Below are 25,368 nucleotides of genomic sequence, written 5' to 3' on the forward strand. Positions count from 1 at the left end.
TTCACATTGACCTCCAGTGAAAGCAACGTGAATTTCCTTTTCATGTGAAGTTGACATTTTGGAGATTTCTGAAACAGCAATGTTACGGTTTAAGTAAGTGGATTAAATCAGTTGGTCCAGTTGAAGTTCCTCAGTCAAGCAGACCAGTTAATCAAACAGTTGAATTGAAGCTCTTTCACTGTCTATTTCAGGTCTTCACCCCCTCACAAGTCAAAATCGGATTAATTTTTAATAAATAAAAAAACAAACAAAAGCCATAGTTTGCTCACTCACTTCCTCCTTTCATTTCTCATTGACTGTTTTTCACATTCACACACTAAGAAGAGACTTTAGTGGCTGATGTTTGAGCACAGTGGCACATTTACTTACATTCCATGTGGAAAAGGGGAACCAACCAAGTGGGATTACACTGAAGGGCAGGGTGCATGAGTCTGACGGAGGTTAATGATCCGTGCCTGTACCATACATTCAGACATACACTCAAACAGTCCAGTCACACTCTCTCTATCACACACACACACACACACACACACACACACACACACACACACACACACACACACACACACACACACACACACACACACACACACAAAAAGGACGTCACAGAACACCACCACACTTCACACGGAGATCAACAAACTTTCCAAGTCCTACATAAAAATGCAGTTAACGCTTTCTTGTGTTTTTATGGTCGTCACCTTAAAAGCACTGGAGAAAAACCAATATGACAGAGACGTCTTGCCTTAGCTTCATCATATCCTCCAAAAGGTGGTTTTATATACTGCACATTTCACAAACAGCTCTAGCACAATAATCCATCTGCGTCCTCTGCGGGTGCGCATAATGACAACATTTCAAGAAAGAAAAGCATGACATTAGAATGCCTTCATTTTAAACAAAGAAAACAAGCCATCTATTCAAGTTATAGTTCACATTTATCGCTTCTTTAACCATTTGACAACGAAAAGAAAACAAACAAACAAACAAACAAAACAAAACCACCACTGGATATGATGAAGCAAACTATGAGTACAATTAAACAACATCAAGGAGAAGGAAACAAAATCTCTCAATTAATCTTGTTTAACTGTGAAACTGTAACACTTTAGAAAGGTAAAGATTCAGTGTGAACAAGGCTTTTGGAGCAGCCGGTCAGAACTCTGCGTCTGTCTTTTCTCTAGTGTTTCCTAAATGGCGCGGCCGATCATGTTCTAGACAGCGCCGTCCAGACTTTTTCCCATGGTGCTTGAGTTAGCCGGTTTGAGCAATGAGTCGCCCTCCATCTCTTGTTTGCCACACCTACAAGAGAAATTAATGTGTTCATCAGGTATGGTCATCTTTAGGGGGGGCCCTAAGCACTTGGACAAACTCCAGGTCACATTAGAACAGATGCAGGTGAACATAAATACAGTAAAAAAGTAAATAAATAAAATAACTAGAGTTTCTCATTCTGAAGAAAGTAGTGGAGATCTTGTGAGTTAGTCTGAAGAACAAAGCTCAGTTCCAGATTTCTCCTGGACGCCCCCAGCCCACCTAATTTACATCATTTACAATCATTAAGCACTGATTTACCAAACCAGGTGTTGGATAATGACTCTAAATAATACTAGACTCCATGAGGAGATCTTTGGAGATGTCATTTAATAAACACAGTGATGGAAAACCATGACTTTCTGTATAAATGTTTGTATGTATGTAACTAACATTTTACAGCATTTTACTAAATTATTTGAAGACATTTTTTAATTCCAATGTTCATAGATGCCTAAAACCTTTACACTGTATTGTATATGGTAATAAAACAACTAACTAACTTTGTTTTCCCATCTATACTTGAGTTTATATATATACAGTGAGTCCAAGAAGTATTTGATCCCTTGCTGATTTTCTTTGTTTGCCCACTAATAAAGACACTATCCTTCTGCACTTTTAATGGTAGATATATTCTAACATGGAGAGACAGAATATCAAGACAAAAATCCAGAATATAATTTTAAAGAATATATTTTAATTAATTTGTATTTCAATGAGGAAAATAAGTATTTGATCCCTCTTGCCAAACACACTCAATACTTAGTGGCAAAGCCTTTGTTTGCAAGCACAGCGGTGAGACGTTTGTTGTAGTTAACCACAAGTTTAGCACACACACCAGGGGGAATTTTGGCCCACTCTTCTTTGCAGATCCTCTCTAAATCATGAAGGTTGGTGGGCTGTCGCTTGGCAACTCTGACCTTCAGCTCCCTCCATAGATTTTCGATCGGATTGAGGTCTGGCGACTGGCTGGGCCACTCCATGACCTTAATGTGATTTTTCTTGAGCCAATCCTTTGTTGCCTTTGCTGTATGTTTAGGGTCGTTATCATGTTGGAAGACCCAACCACGGCCCATTTTCAGATCCCTGGCAGAGGGGAGGAGGTTGTCCCTCAGGATTGTGCGGTACATGGCTCCATCCATCTTCCCAGTGATGCGGTGAAGTAGCCCTGTACCCTTGGCAGAGAAACACCCCCAAAACATTATGCTTCCACCTCCATGCTTGACGGTGGGCACAGTGTTCTTGGGGTCATAGGCAGCATTTTTCTTCCTCCACACATGGCGGGTGGAGTTGAGGCCAAAAAGTTCAATTTTGGTCTCGTCTGACCACAAAACCTTCTCCCAATAACTTGGTTCATCTTTCAAATGATCATTGGCATACTTGAGGCGCGCCTCCACATGTGCTCTCTTCAGCAGGGGTACCTTTCGGGCACTGCAGGATGTGAATCCATTGTTGCGCAAAGTGTTGCCAATTGTTTCCTTGCAAACTGTGGTCCCAGCTGCCTTCAGGTCATTTGCTAACTCCTGCCGAGTGGTTGCAGGACGATTTCTGACTGTTCTCAGCATCATTGCCACCCCACGAGGCGAAATCTTCTTTGGAGCACCGGGCCGAGGTCTGTTGATTGTCATGTTATACTCTTTAAACTTTCTGATAATTGCACCAATAGTTGTTACTTTCACATCCAACACCTTACTAATCTTTTTGTAGCCCATTCCAGCTTTGTGAAGGTCAACAATTCTGACTCTGAGGTCCTGTGACAGCTCTTTGGTTTTACCCATGTTGGAGACTTGAAATCTGTGTGATCTGTCTGATTCTGTGGACAGGTGTTTTTCACACAAGTGATTAGTGAGAACAGGTGGCTTCAGGTCAGGTAACAAGTTGATTGGGAGTGTCTAACTGGTCTGTAAAAGCCAGAACTGCTAATGAATACTAAGGGATCAAATACTTATTTCACTCCATGAAATACAAATCAATTAATATATATTCCTTAGATTTATTTTCTGGATTTTCTTTTTAATATTCTGTCTCTCCATGTAAGAATACATCTACCATTAAAAGTATAGAATGATCATGTCTTTATTAGTGGGCCAACGAAGAAAATCAGCAAGGGATCAAATACTTCTTGGACTCACTGTATATATATTTATTTTTTTTAGTTTTATTTTTTTCCTCCTCAATTTAAGATCACCCAACCTGCTCATTATTACTCTCCCCCTATCTCACGTAATGCTCCTGACACTGGGAGGGTAAGCAGTGACACACACACACCTCCAGTTATCTTCTCTTTTTGAACTTATGCTGATGCAACATAATCGGGCAATCAACACGCTCAGAGGAAAGTGCCGGGTACCCAACTCTGATGTGTCGGCTAGTAGATGCCCAAACCATCTAGCATTACACTGAAATGATGTGGGGGGGGGGGGGGGGGGGGGGGGGGGGGGAAGAGAGAGCCATCTACCCACCCAGAGAGAGCAAGGCCAATTGTGCTCTCTTTGGCTACCGCTGCTGATGGCAGGCAAAGCTTGACCAAAAATAATGATTACTGACCCAGAGATCGGCCCATTGGTTGGGCGATCATTGGACTGCTGGTCCAGTTCTGAGAGCAACTTCAGTATGTTGAATGCAGCCTGTAAAGAGAAAGACATTGACATTACAGCATGCCATTTCCATTACACATCACATTACAATTATACCATATCATATTCAGGTGCCATACGACATACCATGTCGTGACAGGACTCCACGTCCTTCCCAATGCCATGGCTTATCAGAGGCGGCTGAGAGGAGCAGTTGATCAGAGACACGAACTCGTTCTTGTTGTTTTTCGGAAAGTCTTTGTACTCTACCTGTGATGAGTAAAGAATATAAGAGTAACAACCTCATTCTCTCAATCTCCAACAAGCTAGTTTGTGAGCATGTGCGCATATGCATATGTCTGTCTTGACTGTGTACCTGTAAACCTTGTACAGAGGCCAGGTAGCCCAGCTGTTCAGATGGTCTAGTGAGGGGTCCGTTGGGTCTTGGAGCTAGATTTTTGTTTCCCTTCAGTATGCCTTCAGCAGTAGGAGATGTGCCAGCGTACAGCAGCTCATTGGCAATCGTGGCCGTCACCGAGGTCTTGGCCTGGTTAGGGCGGCCGTAGTCCTTGGCATGGGGTCCCTGGCTGGCACCTACCGCTTGTGCTACCTCAGGCACCATGGGTAGAATGCCAGCAGGAAGCTGCTGGTGGCTGAGAAAGGGCAGACGGAAGTCTTCCTCCTTTGGGACTACACAAGAGAAGTTATCTATAAGACGGCTTCACTAAACCTTTCCATGCAACTTATGCCTTATATCATGATTAAGTTGAAATGTTGGATCATCAGTGTTGGATGGTTACATAAAGTTAAATGTCACAAACATATCTAATGTTGCTTTGCAGATCCCCTTCCATCATCCCCCCATTTGTAACACATACCTAGACCCCCCTCCTCCGCAGAGCCCGGCTCAAAAAAGGTCACTTTACGTCCATCTCCAGGTTTCTTCAGAGGTGGCTGTACAAAACACAGAAGACAAACAACTCACTGAAACACAACATTAACCAGGCATTACAGGGTGTAGTTCGATACTGTACATACACTACACAGACAAAAGTATTGGGACATCTGCTCATTCTTGTTTGTTTTTTTTTTGTTTTTTTGTTCTGAAATCTAGGGTATTAAAGAGTTTATCCTGATTTTGTTGGAGTAACTGTCTCTATTGTCCAGGGAAGAAGGCCTTCTACTAACTTTTGGAATATTGCTGTGAAGATTTTACTGCATTCAGTAATAAGAGCTTTAGTGAGGTCAGGATGATCACCACCCCACCACATTCCCAACTCTCCAGCTCATCCCAAAAGTGTTGGATGGAGCACCATCATTTCATAAAGCTCAATACTGGGGAACTGTATACCCCTCTAGCCCACGCCTAGCATTGGGCATGTTTCAATAGTCAATAGTTTCATGTTTATCTTCTCCAGACAGTCCTATTGGCAACACTTCGCTACAAGAACAAGACAAGCTGTGTGTGTATTTGCACACCTGTGTGAGCAATGGGTGCACTTTAAAGTAGCTGAATGCATTCATTATAAGTGTCAACAAACATTTAGACATCTAGGGTGTAAAAGGTGAATCTGGGAGGAAACTAGAAACACAAACAGATGCCACTGAACCTTTTCATCAGTTTTCAGTGCCGGTTTGGGAGGCTGAGGCTGAGGCACTTTGAAGCCCAAGAGTTCCAGCATCTTCTCTGCAGCATTCCGTTTGGCCACCTTTTTACTGGGGCCCATGCCCTCTGCAGTCTGACCAGAGACTGACACCTGAGAAAGACAGCAGAACACATGACTTCCTTCTTCCTTCAAAGATATTTTAGCTTGGAAAATATATTTACTATATAGGAGTGAACTTTACCTACTCTATGAAAAAAATGATCAGGAAGACTTTTGCTTTACCTGCATGACAAACTCCCTACGCCGGGGCAGTCCCCTCTCTGTAACCAGGCTATACTCTGGCTCCTTCTCCTTCTTAGCCTGCTGGATCTGAGCCAGTCTGCTGATTGGGTTTATGCCTTGCCCGTATTCCGGACTGGTTTGCAGCTGAAACCATGAGATGTGGATATTTGTAACTACTATGCATACCATTAAAGTGCATAAAAGCAAGCATCAAGAATGATAACACAAGGCAGATTTACATTGTTTTCCCACTCCTCTTCCCTATCCAGTCAAAACATTAAACAAGGCCTCACCTTTATAATGGATTTGGTTTTCTTTTTAATGCGCTGGGGCATCTTGTCTGTAACGGGCAGCTGCGGCAGCCTCCGCAGCTCCTCCAGCACAGCGATGGCGGCCAACTTCTTTGCAATCTTCTTGCTCTTTCCCTCCCCATCTCCTGTGAACTCTCCCACTGTCACTTTCACCACAAAGCTCTTCATATGAGGAGGTCCGGCCTCTTTCAGCACCTGAATAAAAAGACTGGGTCATTACTAGATTGTGCAAAAGACGTATAGAGATGAATCCTGAGTAGAGATAGATTTCAGTAATGCACAGAAAGCAAATAACAGCCATCCGACATCATTTAGATGGTTGTAATCATTTATGTACAAGCTGGGAGTCACATACCTCAAAGTTCACAGGCATGTTCCGTTTCAGTGCAATCTCGAACACTTGGCTAATCTCAGATTTGTTAAGGTTTTCTTCTACTGGTTCTTCTTTCATCTATAGACAAAACAGTGTATTGATGACAGGCATGTGAGCTAAACTAAATTTGCTTATTATTTGATATGGAGGCCAAATTAAAACTGGCTGTACACTGGTCACAATTTGACTGTAAAACTTACCTCTTCTAGCTGCTGGAGCAGTGGCTCTTTCTGCAAGGTTTTGATAGCTTTAGCAGCAGCATCATGTTTAGCAGCCTGGCGTGTGCGGCCCTTCCCATGAAACTGCTGCCCTCCAATGGACAGCTCCATATGATAAAGCATCGGCCCCACTGGAGGAAACGGATAGTAATACCTGACCGGGTGAAAGCCAGAGGTCATGTTAAGGGGCCATGTTTTGAGCAAGGTTTGTGTGTAGAATTGTGATCATTTTGTCCCTTTACAATGAGAGCCAGATATTTGAAGTACAGACAGTAGTATCTTGCTAACTTGAAGGGTACATACTGTTGCATGGAGCGGGCATAAGGCCCTGGCGCTCTGATATTGTAGTTGAATGTGGGTCTCATTCCTTGGTAGGAATCTATAGGTTTGTAGATAGGTTTCCTTCCCAGCTTCATACAAAGTGCATTCAGCTCCACAGTGTGTGTCATACTGTCTGCTAATAAGAAAAATAAGTCAAAACATCATTATCTTTGGCCTTCCTGTAACATAAGCAGTAATGTAAAGTAAATGTCAACAGAATCAAGCTGTATTGAGAAAATGACAAGTTCATCCAAATGTCATGAGAACTGGTATAGAGTTCAAATCAAATGAAGGCTATTTAACAGAAACAGGGCTTTAGTACCCCTGATTTAAGGAAGTTAGGAAGCCACAAGACTGTATGATTTTAATGTAACAGAACGTACATTCTCCCTTGTAGAACCCACCTGGGTTCCTGCCCTGGTGGCGAGGTCCTCTGTTGCTGGGTTTGGGCAGCGTCGTCTGGGCAAGAGCACAAGCTGCTGCAGAGTGTTGAGCTTTTTTTATGCTGGTCCCCTCTGCATCCCAGTGCTGCTCCCCCAGAGTTAACCGCACAGAGAATATCTACAACAGTGGAGAGAGGGGGAAAGACTGATAATGAAAGACTGACCGTGATAATCCAGATGAAAAGAAGATCCAGACGAGCTAGGAATTGCGTGAGCATGTTACCTTGGAGTGGGCTGGTCCTTGCTCACTGAGAAGCTTATACTCAGGTTGGATCTTGTTGTAACGGGCTAACTCATTTACTAAACACATGGGGGTCTTCTCTTTAGGGTTTGCCATGTTAGATACTGAAACAAAGAATGTAAAGAGTAAATTAAGCTCCATTTCATTCCACAACTGTTGCATCTCTGAGACGATCTGGACACACAACTCACATTTCTATACATGCTCTGAGCTTAAATGACAACGACAGCCCCATCTTAATCCAAAGCAAGTCTTCAAAAACCCTTTCACTGACCTGTAGGGTTACAGAAGGGCGTGGCGGAGGCTGAGGGCAAGGCAGAGCTTCGTAGGGGGTGACTGGCACTCTCTGACGGTAAGGAGCCAGTAGGGCAGGGAATGCTGAACCCAGGCTGAGGTGGGGTCAGCTGTAATGGGGCAGAACTGGCCATGGGGTTGGTGGGAGACTGGAACTGAACCTGGGACATTCTGACTTGATTGTAGATTGCGTGCCAGGGAAGACGCTTTGCAGTCTTGCGGAGGAAGACGAGTCTCACAGGGGAGGAGAGGGTGCGAGCATGTGCAAGGGAAAGGAGGGTGTGGGTGTTTTAAATTGGAGAAGACTGCAAAGCTCTACCTGCAAGAAGAAGTGAGAGGAACGAAGCGTTGATAAATGTTCAGTTTTATTACAGAATTCAACATATAGCAGTTATGAGACTCATGTGTGTCCAGCATTACTTGAAGGTGACTGGACTCATGTCAAAGATCAAGACTAACTCATCTACAATACAGATGTGTACAATTGCAATTGCACAATACTGGAAACCTCTGAGAAGAAGAAGTGTGATGATGAAAGGGGATGATGAACAGTAAACAGCTGCATCTGTGCCCACCACCCCATCAACAGCCCTGATGTTACTGGCGATAACACACTCCCTCTCATGCTATACTGCTTCAGTAGGGCATATAAAACCACTGGCAGCACAAAGCACTGAACCAAGGCTTTAGCTTTGTCATTAGACAGATATCCCTCCACATTTTGAACGTTACAAGCGCAAAGACAAGCACGCCAACGTACACAACAGCTTGACAGATAACGATGGCTAGCCAGCTAGCTAACCTGGCTAGGTTAATGAACGTTAGCTAGCTGGCTGGTGCCACTTGGTGGAAAAGTCGACAATCAAGTATCTTATAATGCCGGTCAGCTAATCTGAACGGTGTCAGCTGTCAAATTAGTCAAATGAGCCACGAATTGTCACGTTAGCCAGCAAACACTGGCGTGTAAATAGAGGGAGTGAGCGACCACTGCTCATCGTTGGCTAGCGCTATTGTTAGCTAGCTAGCTACAGCTAGCGAGGGAGCTAGGCTCTCCAACACTCACTATCTATCTACAACACTACACACAAATGGCAACCGCCTGCGTGAGAGACATAAACGGCCTCCAACACGCACAGCTAACGTATTATGGTCCAAGTGGACAATGTGACATTTGTCGTTGGCGTTTGGGCCAGAAAGGAGCAGAGCGCAAAGCTAACAGTAGCTAGCAAGAGCTAGCGGGCTGCTATCTGCAGCTCTGCGCCCGGAGGAAAGCCTCCCTCGCCACATTACACCTCACCTCGGGTTATTTAGGTCCGGCTGTGAATTATTCCATGAGTGGCGACGTTTAGTACTGGCTTGATTTTGATCCAATTTTAGGGGAGGGCTTTTTTTTGTGAGGGTTTTTGAATTAAAATGTAGGTGAGGTAGAGCGGAGAAGGTGGACAGGGCAAACACTAAAGAGAATTGCCTAATTTTCCGCCCACTTCCAGGATGTGACATCATGAGAGCCAGGTTTGTGAAGGGGTGTCAATAATGTACTAAATTAGAAATTCTTTGGGATTTAAGTTTGATTTCCACGCTCAGATCAGATATATTGTGATACATGTATAGATGGACATTTATAGATGTAGGAATGAATGTGATACATGTAGATTAGTAAACAGAAGTGAAGCCATGTGACTAAATACGGGCATCCCATCCATACAAACCTCCGCCTTTTTAAACATCTGGACATTTGAACAATATTGAGAGATGGTGGTAATAAAACTAATCAAATATACCTGCAGAAATGTCAGCTTAAATAGAAATACCATTTTCCTTTTCAACTAATAATAAATGTAGCTAGAAGTGTCCTAACTTTGTAAATTTTTTTTTTTACAAATGATTTTGATAGATATTTTATATTATTCAGTTTTATATGTTCTGACCTCCTAAATCCAATGTCCATATTTTTAAATTTGCTAAAAAAAAAAAAAAGTCAAGACACTTTACATCCAGTGTAAACCATTAAAACGTTGCAATTCACCCCATCAGATATTCCAGCCAACATCCTTCCAGGTGAGGTATTTTCTGTCAATAATTAGCACTTTCATATTCCAAATATATATTTTCTTTTAAATCAGATGCTTTGTATTTGTAGGATGTTTTGGAGAAGAGGTAGGGGGTGATTGTCCAACATCGTGACCTCGTTCTCTTCTCACACTCTTGTTGCTAAATGCAATCAAATCCTCACAGCAATGCACCAAAATCTAGTAAAAAGCCCTCCCTGCGCAGAGGGGCCAGTTACTCCAACAAAAGCAGAATACACTCTACTAACTAGAATTAATTTGATTTTTAGAAGGAAAAAAAAAAAAAAAAAAAAAAAAAAAAAAAAAAACTGAGCAGGTGTCCCAAAACTTTGGTCAATGTAGTGCAGTACAGAGTAGAAGTGCAACCAGTGATCTCTGGTTAATGTTAAGGGTTTCAGTGAATTTGTGGCGAGCAGTTGGTCTCCTGTGTTTTGTACAGCCAAGAAGAAACATGGAGATGAGCTTAAAGTGACTTTTTTTGAGCAGGGATCTTTAGAGAAGGAGGGGGGTTTCAAAATGGGAGGTTGAGGGGAAGGGGTTTTGCATAGCAACCCTTTTTAATACCCCTGATTTCAGGAGAGAGAATGAATAAACAGGTGTCCCAATACTTTTAGTTCATATAGTGGATTTTTCTATAATCAGTAAAATGACAACCCATTGCTTTGGCCTGTTTTTTTTTGTTTTGTAGTTTCATCAGAGAAACAGCCTCACTTGCTTAACGGAAGACAAGACTCACAATGTATTTTCTTATTGTCAAAACTTTATGTGGAAATATTCAGGTAAGTACAAACTCACACATCTGCCATATATTTGACCATACAAAATGCAAAAAAATATCACATCAATAAAATAATGATAAACTAAGCTTATTCTGCACCTTTATAAAAAATATTGGTAAAATACTACTGTGTTGTATTATTATTTATCCATCTGATGTGTGCACATCATAAATAAGACCTCAAAGTGGTTAAAGCCAGATAGATTTCTTATAGATAACAGTGTCTGAGATGATCGTGCTACACATCTATTCAACTGTGAAAAGTGTAGCTGATAAAACATGTATAGATCAACACAATCAAGCTACGCAACCATATTTCATCTTAATTCTTCTAAAATTTCAAAACAGCCACTGGTGATATGACAACTCCACATCAGTAGTTATAAATTAGCTAATGCATTTGTGACAATTCCAGTGCATTAATACGTACCTATGGAAATGACTAAAACCTTTACTCCTTCTAAACAAAACAGGCTGATTGCTATTATTGCTATGAAACACACAGAACAATCAGCTGCTTCGGAAATGAGATTAGATTTGGTTTGAAGTATAGTCTTGCATAAATAAGGATCCTGAGCATCAAAAGTTTAAAGGGGTTACAGATTGTAGGCCTGACGAATGTTGAGAGTATCTCTCATCATCAGATCTCGGAGTCTCCACAATGCGTCTGCCATTGTGGTGTGAGCACCTTTGCTCTTCAGCCAGTGAGAAGGAAGACGGCTCTCCTGCTCCCTGCTCAGGCGACCGTCTGTCCTTTGAGCTAAAATAAAAAAGCAAAAATGTAAATATATATGTTAAATACACATAAACTGGCTTCAATTTGGATGATTAGTTTTTTTCCCCCTCTGTTGTCTTACCCTTCAGACTTTGGTCCCATTTGCTGATAGTGGGGCAGTCTGCGCTAAGTCCCTCAATGTATTTCAAATAAGCTTCTGAATGAAGGAGGCGCTGCGGTTTGGGGGGAGGCGCAACAAACATGGGCATGACTGGCTGCTGGTGGGCAGGTTGACCCTGACTTGGGTAAGGCGGTGGAGCTGGCTGCCCTGGACCATATGCACCCATCTACAAAGGAAAACAGCATTAGACATACAGTTCATCATGTACATAGCCTGGATCAGGAGTAAAACAACATCTTCACCTGAAGACCATAATGGTTTCCTGGACCAGGGCTTCCATTCATACCAGGACCCATTACACCTGTAAAGAGACCCCCCCCCAAAAAAAAATAATTAAGACACCTGGCTACCTAGTGTACTGGCTCATTTAAAGGACAATCACCAATGGTTCTTTACTGATTACAAGGGGGGTGAATTAAGAAATGTGATATCTTCAGGGTTAGTTGCCATTCATAGAATTAACTGTTATTAGTCAAACAAAGGTGATGTGCAGATGTAAAGATTTCCAATAGGTGAAAAGAGGGAAAGTGTCTTAACTGCAATTAACCACTTCCATCATCAACACTAATTATATTTACGTTATATTTAATGACATTTTGATGATTTTCATCAGTCCAGGGCAACACTGACTACCACAAACCAGCCACCAATGCAAGACCACATACCTTTCTTATAGTCATAGAGAGAACTTTTCTTTTTTATTAATGATTACAGATGTTTTAGTTATGAACAGAATTCTGATTCGCTTTGATCCATAAATTAAATCAATAAGTCCTCAACTAGGTTCATGTCTAATTTACTTTGTAAATACTATATGAATCACATAAAATAAAATGCCTCCTACAGGGCTGTTGGACACCTGCAGTTTTATTCAATTAATTGATTTTAATTAATTCAATCAATTATCAAAGGCGAGAACCTCTAAATAAGACATACTTATAGGTTCATGTCTCATGTCCCCACCACCACACCAGCCTGAAATTATAGAAAATTCCATCTGAAACTGACTTTAGGAATGTCCCTTACTTAATGTTACCCTGTCTCTGATTGGCTGGTGGGTTGCTTTGCTTGTGGGATTGTTCTTACCAGGAGGGGGCATACCAGGGTACCCAGCCATGCCCGGCGGAAGGTAGTGCTGGGGGTGCAGCGGGGGCACCCCCATATGGTGTGGAGGTGTGCCACCCATACCCATCATGCCTTCAGGAGGGCCCTGCATAGGCATGAAGGGTGGGCCATAATTTCCCATCATGCCTTGGGTGAGAAGGGAGAGACAACAAAAGAATCCATGCATCGATGACATGCAAATGTGGTTGGAGTCATGCACTACAAAATAAAAAAAGTCTTCACAAGACTAAAAGAGTGAGTTAGAAAGCATAACATGAGCATAAGTGTCAAACCTAGATGAGACAGGTGACAGAAAAAGTAGTATTTCCACATGTGATGTTAATAAAGATAGAAATCATGCAAAAGGAACAATAATACAAGCATCATACAGTATTTCACACACACACACACACACATACATACATACATATATACATACACAAAACCATCAGCATTATGAAGATATTTATATGAGGTGTACTTGGGGTGGAGGCAAAAGTGATTGATGGATGTTGGAAATGAGTTGGGGTATGGATGAGGTCAGTAGGTGATGGGGTTTTGGAGGGTGCCCGGATGCTGCATCTTGATTTTCTTGGGGAAAGGGGTTAAAGGGGATTGGTGTTACCTGGCATAGGTGGCATGGCTTGGTTTAGCATCCCCATAGCGCTTGGGGGAGGCACCACCCCCATCAGAGACCCGACTGGGGTACCTGCTCTTGGGGAAGCCTGCTGCTGTTGTTGCTGCTGCTGCTGCTGCTGTTGCTGTTGTTGCTGCTGCTGGTAGGCTCGTTCTCGCTCCTGCTGTTCTACAAGTTTAGCTGCCCGTTCTGCATACACACACAGACACCATGTAGGGCCCTTTAAGAGAGACATTTCATGCTGCCTGGCATTTTGCAGGCATGTGAAGAACAAAACATATCAAGGTCTGAATCAATCCTGTCACGGAGGCTGAACATACCCTCATACTCTGCCTTCTTAGTAGACTCCAGGTTCCTCCACTCTGTACCCACAAGACGACTCAACTCTCCAAAAGAGTAATCTGGGTGTCGAGCCTTAATCACTGCGCGCATCTCACTGCTAAAAAGGATGTAGCCACTCATGTTGATTTTGCGCTTGGCTCCTTCCTTCTTGGACAGACCTTTCATAGTCTTTGGCGTGGACTGAACATCAGAGAAACATCAGAGTACAGTGAGCAGAAACATCAGAGTACAGTGAATAAATGTTAACGTGTTAGCAGTACAAGCAGAAGTACAGCCAGTTCAGGTTTACAGAGACTGAATTTAACTGAATCTGCACTGATCTTATTGACCTTTTGGTAACAAAACTGCAAAGCCAAGAAAGACTGAAATTTAGGGCGAGTTAAGGTTAATTACTGGCCATTAACCTTATATAATGTCTAGTTTTAGATTTGAGCAAGAGCGGGAGACCTGCGGTGGGGTGTAAGGCAGGTCGATGTCACTAGTCACTGAAGCCTGACTCTGAGACATCGAGGGTGTCTCTGGTGCTTCATCATCCTCTTCCTCCAACTCATCTAGATCCTCATCCAGGTCCTCCATGTCTGCAAATTTGGCCTCCAGCTCCTCAATCTTCTTATCCAGTAGCGGAGATGGCTTCTTCTGAGCTACAACAGGTTTTCTACAAATGGGAAAAGCTCAGTTCAATCAACGTCAAGAAAAATGCACATTCGCTTAAAGACAGCATAAACTCCTGTAGTGTCAGTCAATACTAATTAATGAAAAACATGCAAACAGTAAAAGCACCTGAAATAGTAGACCTCATCATCCACCACTTTAGCGGAGAGAGAAAATCGTTTCAGGCCCTTAAATTTCTTCATCTGCTTCTCACTCTCAATGTAGCGGCTTTCGCAGACGTGCACATCCTCCTCTACAAACTCAGTAGGCCTACAGGAAATGAAGTCCTTAAAGGAAGAGACTACACACTTCCCTATAAAGAGAGAAGGAATAGAAAACAAAAAGTAAAAATGAACAAAAGAACGAATGACAACAACCCGTAGCAGTGTTCCACAAAGACAAAAATGCCCAGTGTTCTCCCCAATGAGCCAGTTAACCCACCCACTTATTAGGATTCCACCGATCACTTGCAATGCTTGCAAATGTAAGAGTGTGAGGACAAGAACATGCTTCCTTCAGTACATATGAAGTCAGCCACTGCCTTGTTTTGAACTGCCTCCAATACAGCATCACTAGGCAGCCAATTCTGATATATCATTCCACAGATGCCTGTGCCAGCCAGCATCACAGAAGGAGCGATGAGGGGGCAGAGCGCAATCTATCCACCCAGAGAGAGCATGGCCAATTGTGCTCTCTCAGGCCCTGGCTTCTGATGGTGAAGCAGCACCACCCGGGATTCATTCTATGAGCCACTCAGAGCCCAAAAATGGTCTGCAATGTTGTCTATAACATCTAAACTACAAATAAATGTTTTTTTTCGTACAAACGTCTTCTCATAGCATGTCCAAAAGCATCGGAAAATGCCTGTACCTATAATGCATGTCATGGGGCAGGTTTCCTCCAGGTTGCTAAGGAACACTTCATGCTTGTAGAACATCTTGGTTGGCTCATGTTCGGTCTCTTCAGGGTGGATAAATATGGGCCCAAAGAAGAAACCAGCTCCATCTCGCATCCACATCTTCTCAATTCTGGACACATCAAAACAAGACACATGTTACTCATTTATTTATTAAAGCCTTGTTCATCTATTCAGTAGCAAGCTTATATGAAAGTACAAGCAAAAACTGCATACTGACAAATCTAGGCAGGGTTTAAAAAAAAACAACTGAAATTATTAGCTTACCTGCCAATTCTTGGCCGTACCATTCCATGTGACTGAATATAGACACAATCACCCACTTTCAGGCACATGTTATTGTAGGATAGCTGTTCATAGTACTGACACCCAGGCTCACCACTGGCCACCTCCACAGGAACATCCTCTCTCTCCTATTTGTAGCAAATGTGGAAATTGTAAGTGACAAAGACCAAAAAAAATTGTCTTTCCCATTTTTAATCTGCAGTAATGCTCTCATAAATTGTACATACTTTGTCAATTATTCCTTCTTGGTTGCTATCAGCAACATCAGCCATTTTCTCCTGGTCTCGCTTCCCACTGACGAACATAGAAATAACTCTAACTACTGGTAGAGGCACATCACGAGGCACCAGTTTTACAGAATTTGGCGGCATGGTCCATATTTTGATCTTCTTGAAGGCCTTGGTCCTTGTTGTATAACGAGACTCACACACAAAGACATCCTCCGGCTTGAAGCCTTCTGGCTGCAGTTTGAAATAGTCCTAAAAAAGTAAAATAAATTTAAAAAAAATGTTCAATAGCAATGATACAACAGAATAGTCTATACTATAACCGGTTTAATTATTCAATCTTCTCCAAGGATAATGAGGTTTAGTTTCCATTTACCTTCACACACAGGACTAGACATTTCCCCAGTATTTTGCTGAGTGGAACTCGGTTGTAGTAGTCACTCTTGAACACTTCCTTCTCCAGGAACTTCCGTGTGGCCAAATGAAATGTCTCAGCTGGTCGATAAAACCAGCAACCATACATCCACTGCTCTCCTGCAGAAAATGAGTAGGATGAGGCCATTGTTAAACATGTTTACCACCCCACCACAACACCCCAGCATCTAAATATAAATCATTAAAACTTGCATGGTGCAGCATACAGATTTTGATTTTATACATCACACATTCACAGACCTTTTAAGTATAATTATAGAAATTATAAATATCTGCTCACCAGCCTCATCCTTCCACAGTTTTTCAATGCAAACAATGTGTGGCTGCAGGTTGGCTTCAGTTGGCTGCACATACACGCAGTCTCCTATGCTGTAAGTGCTGTTTTCAAAGCTGCAGGCACTCTGAGAATCTGAGGACCACTGCTCCCCTGTAGGGCCACCTGCCTTCTCCTCCTCTGAAAGAACAACCACTGGTGAATACACAAGCAAGACATCCTCAAAAGCAAAAAGTTCTTTGAGCCTTAGGCATTCTTCCAAACTACCAAGATAAATCATTAGCTGACAAGACAGGTCTAAACAGAAGATGTCAAACAATTACAAGGGCTCAAGAAAAGACACTTGCCTTTCTTTTCCTCTTCTCCTTTGAGTCTGTCTTCCTCCATTTCCTGAGGCAGTTTCTCTCTTTTGTCCTGATCTACGTCTGAATGCAGGTGTTTAGAAGTGTAGCTCAGTGCTGGGGACAGCAGGATCTCACCATTCTTACACAGCTCATCTCGTATCTTTACAAAGAACTGCTGCAGCTCCACAGAGTCCTCGAAGATCTCTGAATCAGTTCTGAACAGAACAGAACGAGTAGAATTTATTCACTGTATAGCACTATTTGACTTTATTTTTATGAACTGAAAAGGCTCAGGAAACCCATCCTTCTCACATTAAGTTGTTTGTCTACCATACACCCTCGCTTCAAGATGAAAAGATCATATCTAACCTGTTGAGACGTCTGGCTTTCTCCAGCACCTCAAAGAAGTGGTCCTGGAAAACATCCAGTCTACGATAGCGCCCACGCTCTACATTATTACGGATTAACTCCAAATTCAACGGTGGGTCCTCTGGGTTGGCGGGGTCCACAGCTGGCACCTCTGCCAGTGAGTCGCTGTAGCAGCGCCCTTCGTCATCCTGGTGGCCCATCACAGATACAAAAAGGCTCCGAATGAGTTCACGGATCAGCGGAGCGACGGACACCCCTGTTGATGAACCTTCTTCTCCCTCTTCTTCTTCTTCTATCCGCCGACGGGCTTCCAGGAAGGCTCTGTGCAACAGAAGGGCATCGCGATAGATGAGGGACTCTGGCTCGTTGTAGGTGCAGGCATTGTTGAACATGAGGATGAAGTCTTCTGCCATCGACTCCACATCTTGATAACGGCCCTGAACCATATGGCTGCGCACACGCTCCATGTCTATCGGCCGCTTTATGGCAGAGTAGTAGTCTGGCAGCTCGGAGCGGGAAGGGAGACGTAGGAACACAGTGCTGAGGCGACGACCACGGTTGTCCGTAAAATTGCGGATGGCTTCATAGAGGTCACTAAGCTTCTGCTGCAAGGGGGTGGTCTGCGAACGGGACTTCTTAGGAGAAGCTGCACCCCCACTCCTCCCTGGGTAAACAGAGGTGGATGTTAGCATAGGAAGATACAAAAAGCCCAAAAGAACTGCTACTCTGTTTCTCTGATAGGGGTTCAGTAAGAACCAGAACATACGTAATTTGGCCTTGGGGGAGCCCACATCATCATCTTCAGGTGGAGGTCCAAGTTCCTTCTGCTTATCCTTCACAATCTTTTCCAGGATGTCCGCATCATTGTAAACCTGCACATAAACATTTAGTTAAGTGGTCAGCTTACTTACATTGCAGTTACCTTTTTCAGGGCAATGGCAACGAAATTAAGTGAGTCCCAACCAAGAAGTAGTCAATAAAGACAAATTAACAAATTTCAAGTGCTTCTGGATGTAGTTACAAGTTAACTTTGCACTAAACCCACTGGCTTTAAAGTCAAATTAAATTTTTACCATTCAAATATGATCAAAAATGAATCTCTCATTCCTAGCAAATGATAATATAAACAAATACTGGTGGCCAGCAATAGAGTATTCCACACAGAAATACTCAGAACAGAACAAACTAAAGGTTTTAAAAAGAAATGTATATTAAAACAACAACATACATTCACATCAGTTAAACATCTACAGCATAACACACATTATCTACATCCAGTCTCAGTCAACAACTTTCACATGCTGTTAACACACACCTGAGAGCCCTCCTCATTGTAGTGGCGAGCGTTGCGGAACATGAGCTTCACATCATTCATAAAAGCCTCCTCATTGCTGTAGCGGTCTATGCGGATATTGTGCTCAATGGTACGCAGGTCCATGGGCTCCAGAATGACCTGGTAGTAGTCAGGGTAGTCCTTCTTTGAGGGCTTGACCATGAAGAGGTCACAGAGGCGCCTACCTGATCCTGCCTCTCGCGCCTCAGTCATTGCTGCATACAAAGCTTTCATTCTGGTCTTTTTGGTGTTTTTCTTGTAGCTATAACAAGAGATGGGAGAGCCGACAGGATTAATAATACAGACATTATTTGTGGTAACGACTTTAATAATAGATAAACAAGAAGATAAATGTACCTTCTCCGTTTGGTGGCTCCTGTATCAGGGGTCATGGGGGAAAGCAAACTGTCTCCCTCATTATCATCACCCAGTTCTTTTCTTTTGATCTGGAAAAGACATTGCCATAGTTTCTTTTCTTGCAATATAATTAGTAATAACATATTATACATGAAATAATAATTATAATTGAAACTATAGTAATTATACATGAAACTATTTCCAAGAGCAGGAAGATAAAGAGGTCCAGTACTTTTAATAAAGCACCCCGTTTCGAGTTGTGCTGAAAACAGATGGTATTCACCTGCATTATTTGCTGTAATTTTTGAGCACGCTTGTATATGGCAGAATTAGGGACGTTGTAGCGTTTGGCATTCTCAAACATTGTTGTGAAGTCTGATTCCAACTGCTCAACTCCATCATACTCCCCATTTCTCAATTTATCTCTGTGAAAACAGGTTCACAAAAAAAAGCCATGTTAGAGATACATGAAGCATGATCACATTGAAAAGCACAGATGAGGAAAATAACAATTCAAATACACTATATGGACAAAAGAAATATCAGGACATATGCTTATTAATTGTTTCTTCTAAAATGAGGGATATCCTGCTTTTGTTGAAATAACTCTTTCTACTGTCCAGGGAAGGATTTCTACTAGATTATAGAGCACTGCTGTGAGGATCTGATTGCATTCAGAGAGCATTTGATGGGATGTGAGGTCAGATTGTTGGATAATCACCACTCCACCTCATACCCAACTGCCCCCAAAAGTATGGAACGGAGCACTACATTTGCAGAGAACACAGTTCCGCCACTCCACAGCTCAATGCTGGGGGCTTCATACCTCTCTAGCCCACATCTGCCATTAGGCAGGATGGTGCCAATAGGTTTATGTTTATCTGCCCCAGAGAGTCCTATTCTATTGACGATACTTCTCTACAGGCACACAAGGCTAGCACATCTCTGTCAGCAATAGGTGCAACTTCAAATAGCTGAATGCATTCATTAGAAGAGGTGTCCACAAACATTTGGACACATAATGAAAAGGGAACATATAAGTCTTGTCGCAATACATGGTTATGGTACCTGATCTGCTGGAGAGAAATTGGGTGTTTGATCTGCTGGTAGTAATCAGGGTATTCCTTGCGTGAGGGAAGTTGGAGGAAAGGCTCAATCAGGAGCTGTCCCTGAGTGTTACGACTCCCACGGATTGCCTGATACAACTGGTTGATGGGATCAGTCGCACCGAGGCGAGACTGACTGCTTTCAGATTCATCTCCAGCATCATACTTCACAGAACCTGGCGCAAAATATGCTTTGTCAGAATCAAAGGCCATTTGTAATCCCAAAAATGTTTACAATTTTATATAATACAGAAATACATTCATTCTCATGTGAAATAAGACTGGAGGAAGAATGTAAAGCTCACAACAAATAATTTAGGTTATCAAGAAAATGATGAGAAAATGGACAACAAAAGCAATATGCTTTTACGACCAAAATGAGCACATACTTTATTGACTGTTCTCATCATTGACCATAATTAACGAGTGCCATTTGTAACAAATCAGATTATATAATAAATTAGAAAATCTTGAATGCTTCTGCAACAGAATGAGGGTAATGTACCTGAGAGAATAGAGTCTTCATCACTTTCTGACCCAGTCTGGAGGGCCATGGTAATAGCAGACAGACGATCACCCTGAGCAGACCTCCGGTTCCTACCAAAGCAAACAAAAAAGGTTAGAAGCCAAAAAAAAAAAAAAAAAAACACCTCCAAAGTAGCAAGATAAACAAAATTCATAGTTTAAGTACTTGATGCGGAGGCTTGATTTTGTAGGTTCTGTCTGTTCAATTTCAGTCCTCCTCTGAATGAAGACTTTCTTGATTGTGTTTGCATCCTTAAAACAACAAAAGTTTTGAAAAAAAGTTGAAATTTGAGAATCGCCCTTAAATTAAACTATAAAGTTAAGTAATGGGTATACAGCTTAATTTGAGTGAATATAAACAGCAGTTACCTTAAAAACCTGTGATCCAGGTTCATTGTATGTTTTGGCATTTTTTGTCAAAAGATCAATGTCCTTCGCCATGGCACTTATGGACTTGTAGTGCCCCAACTGTGAAAGAAGGCAATAACATGATTATAATATTTCTGCAGAACAGACAAGAATCCAATAATTTAAAACAAAAGTCATTTGTAGTGGTAATGTGTAAGAAAGAGTTGTAAATACCTGTATCCTCTGAGCTATGGTTCGGAAATCGATAGGTTCTTTAATTACTGCATAGTAGTCTGGGTATTGCTACGTGTAGGGAAACGTATAAACTGTGGTCAATTTTCAATAAGATACCAAGAATTACCATAAAAAAAAAAAAATAATAATAATAATTAAAAAAAATAAATAAATATATATATATATATAAAGAAATAAAGTCTTACCAGTTTTGATGGGAGTTTCTGGAAAAGTTCACTGACTAGCCTCCCTGCAGAGTCAGTGTAAGAAACAAGAGCCTCTAAAAGCTGTTCTAAAAGTCCCTTTAGGTAGTTGGGAGACGTCTAACATTCAAAGAGAGAAATAAGGAGAAATATGTTTTTAATGTCAAACACATATACACTCCTAAAGTATGACAATCTACAAATCTCACAACACACCAATCAGCCATAACAGTAACACTACAACTGCCTATGGACTCCAAAAGACCTCTGAATTGTCCTGAACATGGTTCAGATCCTTATGCTTTCCCATTTATGCTCATTTTAACAAATTTCCTTCAAGAACTGACTGTTTACTTGTTACTTAATATACCCATCCTTGACAGATTCCACTACAGATGAAGAAAAGCAAATGTGTTTCACGCTACCTGTCAGTGGTGTTAATATTATGGCTGACTGGTGTAGATCAGAAAGAGTTAAACATGTCATTTGTTTTGCATATTCTGGTGAAAGTATTAACAAGTCCATAAACACCGGAACAGCACAAAGCCCAGTGAGGTAAATGCACCAGAGAGCAGGGACCATTATCAAGATTGGGGGAATCTTTACCTCCTCCTCAGTGGAGACTCCAGGGTTGTCAGGGTCCTCTCCTTCCTCCTCCTCTTCCTCATCTGCTTCCTCTTTTTCTCCTCCACGGAGGAGATTATTCTTTGTGGTTAAAAACACATCCCACAGCTTACAGGCAGCCCTGTATTCTGGTTTGTCAGCCTAAAAAGAAAAACACATGCATAATTAGTGTGAGTGAGAACCAGAGAAAGTAAAAAAACATCTAAATAATGAGAAAAAACATATAGAGAATGTTTCTATATATTTCCCCATAGCTTTTATAACATTACTAAACATTATCAACATTACAGTAACAGAGCACTGACAGAACTATAATCAGTCATTTAACTGTAACACTTATGGTGTTAATACATTTACCAGACAGTATAGTGCAATTCTAGCAGCAATTAATGAACTAGTCTGTATATCCTCCAAGATGCTTGAAGATATTTTACCAATAACTTCCTTGGAAGTGATAATTACCTGATAGTAAGCTTTGGCATTGTTAATAAGCAGCTTGAAGTCTGTGGAGAACTGCTCTGCATCCTGATACTCTTCTGCCTTGAGCTTCTGCTGGATCTTCAACATGTCAATGGGCTGGCTCACCACCTCATAGTAATCTGGCTGATTCCTAAATCACAAGCACAGGGGTTTTAAAAAGACAATGTGGAGGACAGGTCAATAGTTAACATCGACATATTGTTAACTATTTTGAGAACACTGCCTCATAACTGTCTCATACCTCCTTTTTGGAACACGAACAAACAGCTCACAAATCTGCCTCCCCTGTTCATCTTTGTAGTCCCTGACAGTGTTGTACAGTTCATGGCAAACGGCAATCTGCAGAAAGGGCATAGAATATACATTCTGATATTAAAAACATGCATAATACTGACAATGCTGATATGCTTTTCAGATATGCATTTTGTTTGGACAAAAGCATCTAAAATACTGTCAATAAAATAGGAATCTCCGAAACAATCGCACATGAGCGCAAAGTCATCATATGCCCAATGCCAAGTGTGGGCTAGACAGGTATAAAACCTATACAATGACGGAGCCAGTCCAATACGTTAAGGAGAATTCGCAGTGGTGTTTTGGGATCCAGAGCTGATCATCCAACTTCAGTACCAGACCTCACTAATGCTAACAGGGCTAGCTTCAATCAAATTCTCTATTATCTATTACTATTTCAACATCTAGTGTAAAGACTACAGCAAAGCAGAGATGCATTTACTATTTATTTACTAGAAGTACTGGATGAGACTTCTGAATATATAGCAAGGTTTAAACAAAGCAGTTCTTTATTTAGGAAACCTGAGGAATCTCACCTGATCAATGGCAGTGACTTTAGAAGACCTCCTCTTCCGTTTCCAGCCACTGGCTGGAGTGGATGAATTGGCATCATCATAGTCTCCACTCGCACTGCTGGAGGGAGAAGTGGTGCGTCGTCTCTTGGAGCCCATAAGAAGAGTAGATACCTAACAAAATATGGAAAAGGACAGTGTAAACCACTAGCACTTAATCACTCTCTTCATGGGAGTCTAGTATTATTATTATTATTCATGATCATCCAGTGCTGGTTTGGTAAATCAGGTGAGCTGGTGATGGATTTGAGCAAACCCATGCTCTGGCTGGGGGCATCCAGGAGAAATCTGGGACATTTGTCCTTCAAGATCTCAACTACTTTATTCTAAATATTAAATCCTTGTAACTCTTTACAGTATTTCTGTTTGCTCAGATCTGTTCTAACTTCATCTGGACTTAACACAGGCAATAGTATTCTTAATGTTGAGATAAGCACATTTATATATAATGCACTTAGGTGCATAAAACCTTTAAAATTAAAAAAAAAGTTTTTTTCCATTATGCAGAATTCCTCTTGGCTAGCTGCATTTACCAGAATTAAGGAGCAATCAAAACCCAAATTTCATAAACACCAGACATGCGGATTGATCTGGCTGGCTAAAGGTACTGACACACTATTAGGACAAAAGTATTGGGACATCTGCTTATCCATTATGTCTTTCTAAATCAAGGATATCAGAAAAGGGTCAGGATGTTAGTCTTATTGAGGTCAGGATGTTGAATGATGATGATGATTGATGTTGATCATCATCATCATCATCATCATCATCCCACCTCATCCCAAATGGATTGGCTGGGGAACCATGATTCCACAGCTCAATGTTGGAGGGGCTTTATGCCCCTTTAGCCCACACCTGACATTAGGCATGGTGCCAACAGGTTCATGCTTATCTGCTTCAGAGTCGTGTTTTATCAGCAGTACTTCCCTACAGGGACTAGACAAGCTGTGTGGAGGCATTTGTGCATCTTCGTCAGCAATGGATGCAAATTAAAAAGTAGCTAAATCCAGTCATCAGAAAGGGCAGCTGGCTAACACAAACATCTGGACGTATAGTGTGGCACTCTGCTGGCTATCATTTGCAATGATCCCATCAACCCAACCGGCACTACACAAACAGGAGCCCTAAACACAAGCTAGCTAGCACTGAAGCTAAGGTAGCTAGCTAGCTAGTAGTGCTAACGTTGGCGCTCCAGTGCGCTCAATCGAGCAGCTACGCTTAAGTAGCATCCGCAACATCACCGTCATCCCAAAACTAACACGAGGGTTTGTGTGCTTATTATATATGTACATATTTAATTCATCTATAGTTAAGCACGGTCAGCCAAGTGGCTAATCTTCCGGTGAGAAATCAAACAGACAGTCAGCCAATCCTCACACTGGTTCAGCGGCGGCTCCAACAGCTCAAACAATAGAGCGCTCCGTGTAGAAGCGCCAGCGCTCCGCTCTACACTCCGACAACCGCTAAAACCGACTAGTACTTAACGCTTCTATGGTAAACGAATCCTCTAGAAAAAGAGGTTAGAAATGCGGCCACTTACCCGTATATACAAAGTGGCCTAATTTAAACGTTAAACGTTTAAATGAACTGTTTATCCACCATAAACAGAGCTCCAGCAACGACTGTTAGCCAGCGAGCTAACGTTCAACGTCGGCTTCTAGTCCCGCCCCTTCGCCAACCGACGCCGGAAAAACAATAGTTTAAAAGTCCTTATCGGTATTTTCCCCTTCCTCGACTGTACTACACTTTTTAGGGTTATTTAGTCGTGTTATGTAGACTATCGTGCGTTCATTGATACATGCATTATGTGTGTGTGTGTTTGTGTTTATATTTTTAAAAATAGCGATTAATTAAGTTTATTATCAGGGACTCTTACTGTTAATTTCTGTTAATTTACTGTTGAATATGTCTGAAATACTATTAAAAGGTGCTGTTATGTTGGCAAAATAAATATTTATTTTCACTATATGACATGAATAAATAAT

General features: G+C 41.8%; 2 protein-coding genes across 6 annotated transcripts; both read right to left on the reverse strand.

The window, feature by feature from the left end:
• Positions 1 to 337: 337 nt before the first annotated feature.
• On the reverse strand, positions 338 to 9,458 carry stau1 (staufen double-stranded RNA binding protein 1). Of its 4 annotated transcripts, none has more exons than XM_072684719.1 (15): positions 9,278 to 9,458; positions 7,961 to 8,299; positions 7,669 to 7,790; positions 7,407 to 7,563; positions 6,985 to 7,135; positions 6,664 to 6,835; positions 6,446 to 6,541; positions 6,073 to 6,285; positions 5,780 to 5,923; positions 5,501 to 5,647; positions 4,769 to 4,844; positions 4,267 to 4,580; positions 4,038 to 4,160; positions 3,862 to 3,941; positions 338 to 1,302 (listed from the first exon to the last, which is right to left on the reverse strand). In XM_072684719.1, the coding sequence occupies exons 2-15, from the start codon at positions 8,148 to 8,150 to the stop codon at positions 1,215 to 1,217; spliced, it is 2,073 nt and encodes a 690-aa protein (XP_072540820.1). In that variant the 5' UTR covers positions 8,151 to 8,299; positions 9,278 to 9,458; the 3' UTR covers positions 338 to 1,214. The 4 variants fall into 4 exon arrangements, with proteins under 4 accessions (XP_072540820.1, XP_072540819.1, XP_072540817.1 ...); XM_072684718.1 differs by having other exon boundaries at positions 6,985 to 7,138; XM_072684716.1 differs by having other exon boundaries at positions 7,386 to 7,563.
• Positions 9,459 to 10,789: 1,331 nt separating this feature from the next.
• On the reverse strand, positions 10,790 to 25,051 carry pbrm1l (polybromo 1, like). Of its 2 annotated transcripts, none has more exons than XM_072684721.1 (30): positions 24,924 to 25,051; positions 23,348 to 23,497; positions 22,759 to 22,856; positions 22,500 to 22,647; positions 22,020 to 22,178; positions 21,417 to 21,533; positions 21,211 to 21,279; positions 20,998 to 21,096; positions 20,795 to 20,880; positions 20,609 to 20,700; positions 20,066 to 20,279; positions 19,281 to 19,422; positions 18,998 to 19,086; positions 18,623 to 18,902; positions 18,074 to 18,179; positions 17,308 to 17,971; positions 16,942 to 17,153; positions 16,601 to 16,774; positions 16,262 to 16,419; positions 15,886 to 16,137; positions 15,641 to 15,786; positions 15,328 to 15,485; positions 14,587 to 14,770; positions 14,254 to 14,461; positions 13,785 to 13,986; positions 13,537 to 13,653; positions 12,810 to 12,974; positions 11,966 to 12,024; positions 11,685 to 11,889; positions 10,790 to 11,587 (listed from the first exon to the last, which is right to left on the reverse strand). In XM_072684721.1, the coding sequence occupies exons 2-30, from the start codon at positions 23,480 to 23,482 to the stop codon at positions 11,424 to 11,426; spliced, it is 4,902 nt and encodes a 1,633-aa protein (XP_072540822.1). In that variant the 5' UTR covers positions 23,483 to 23,497; positions 24,924 to 25,051; the 3' UTR covers positions 10,790 to 11,423. The 2 variants fall into 2 exon arrangements, with proteins under 2 accessions (XP_072540822.1, XP_072540821.1); XM_072684720.1 differs by having other exon boundaries at positions 13,453 to 13,653.
• Positions 25,052 to 25,368: the final 317 nt, after the last annotated feature.

This window comes from Salminus brasiliensis, chromosome 7 (genome assembly GCF_030463535.1).
Source record: "Salminus brasiliensis chromosome 7, fSalBra1.hap2, whole genome shotgun sequence".
Taxonomy (NCBI): Eukaryota; Metazoa; Chordata; class Actinopteri; order Characiformes; family Bryconidae; genus Salminus; species Salminus brasiliensis.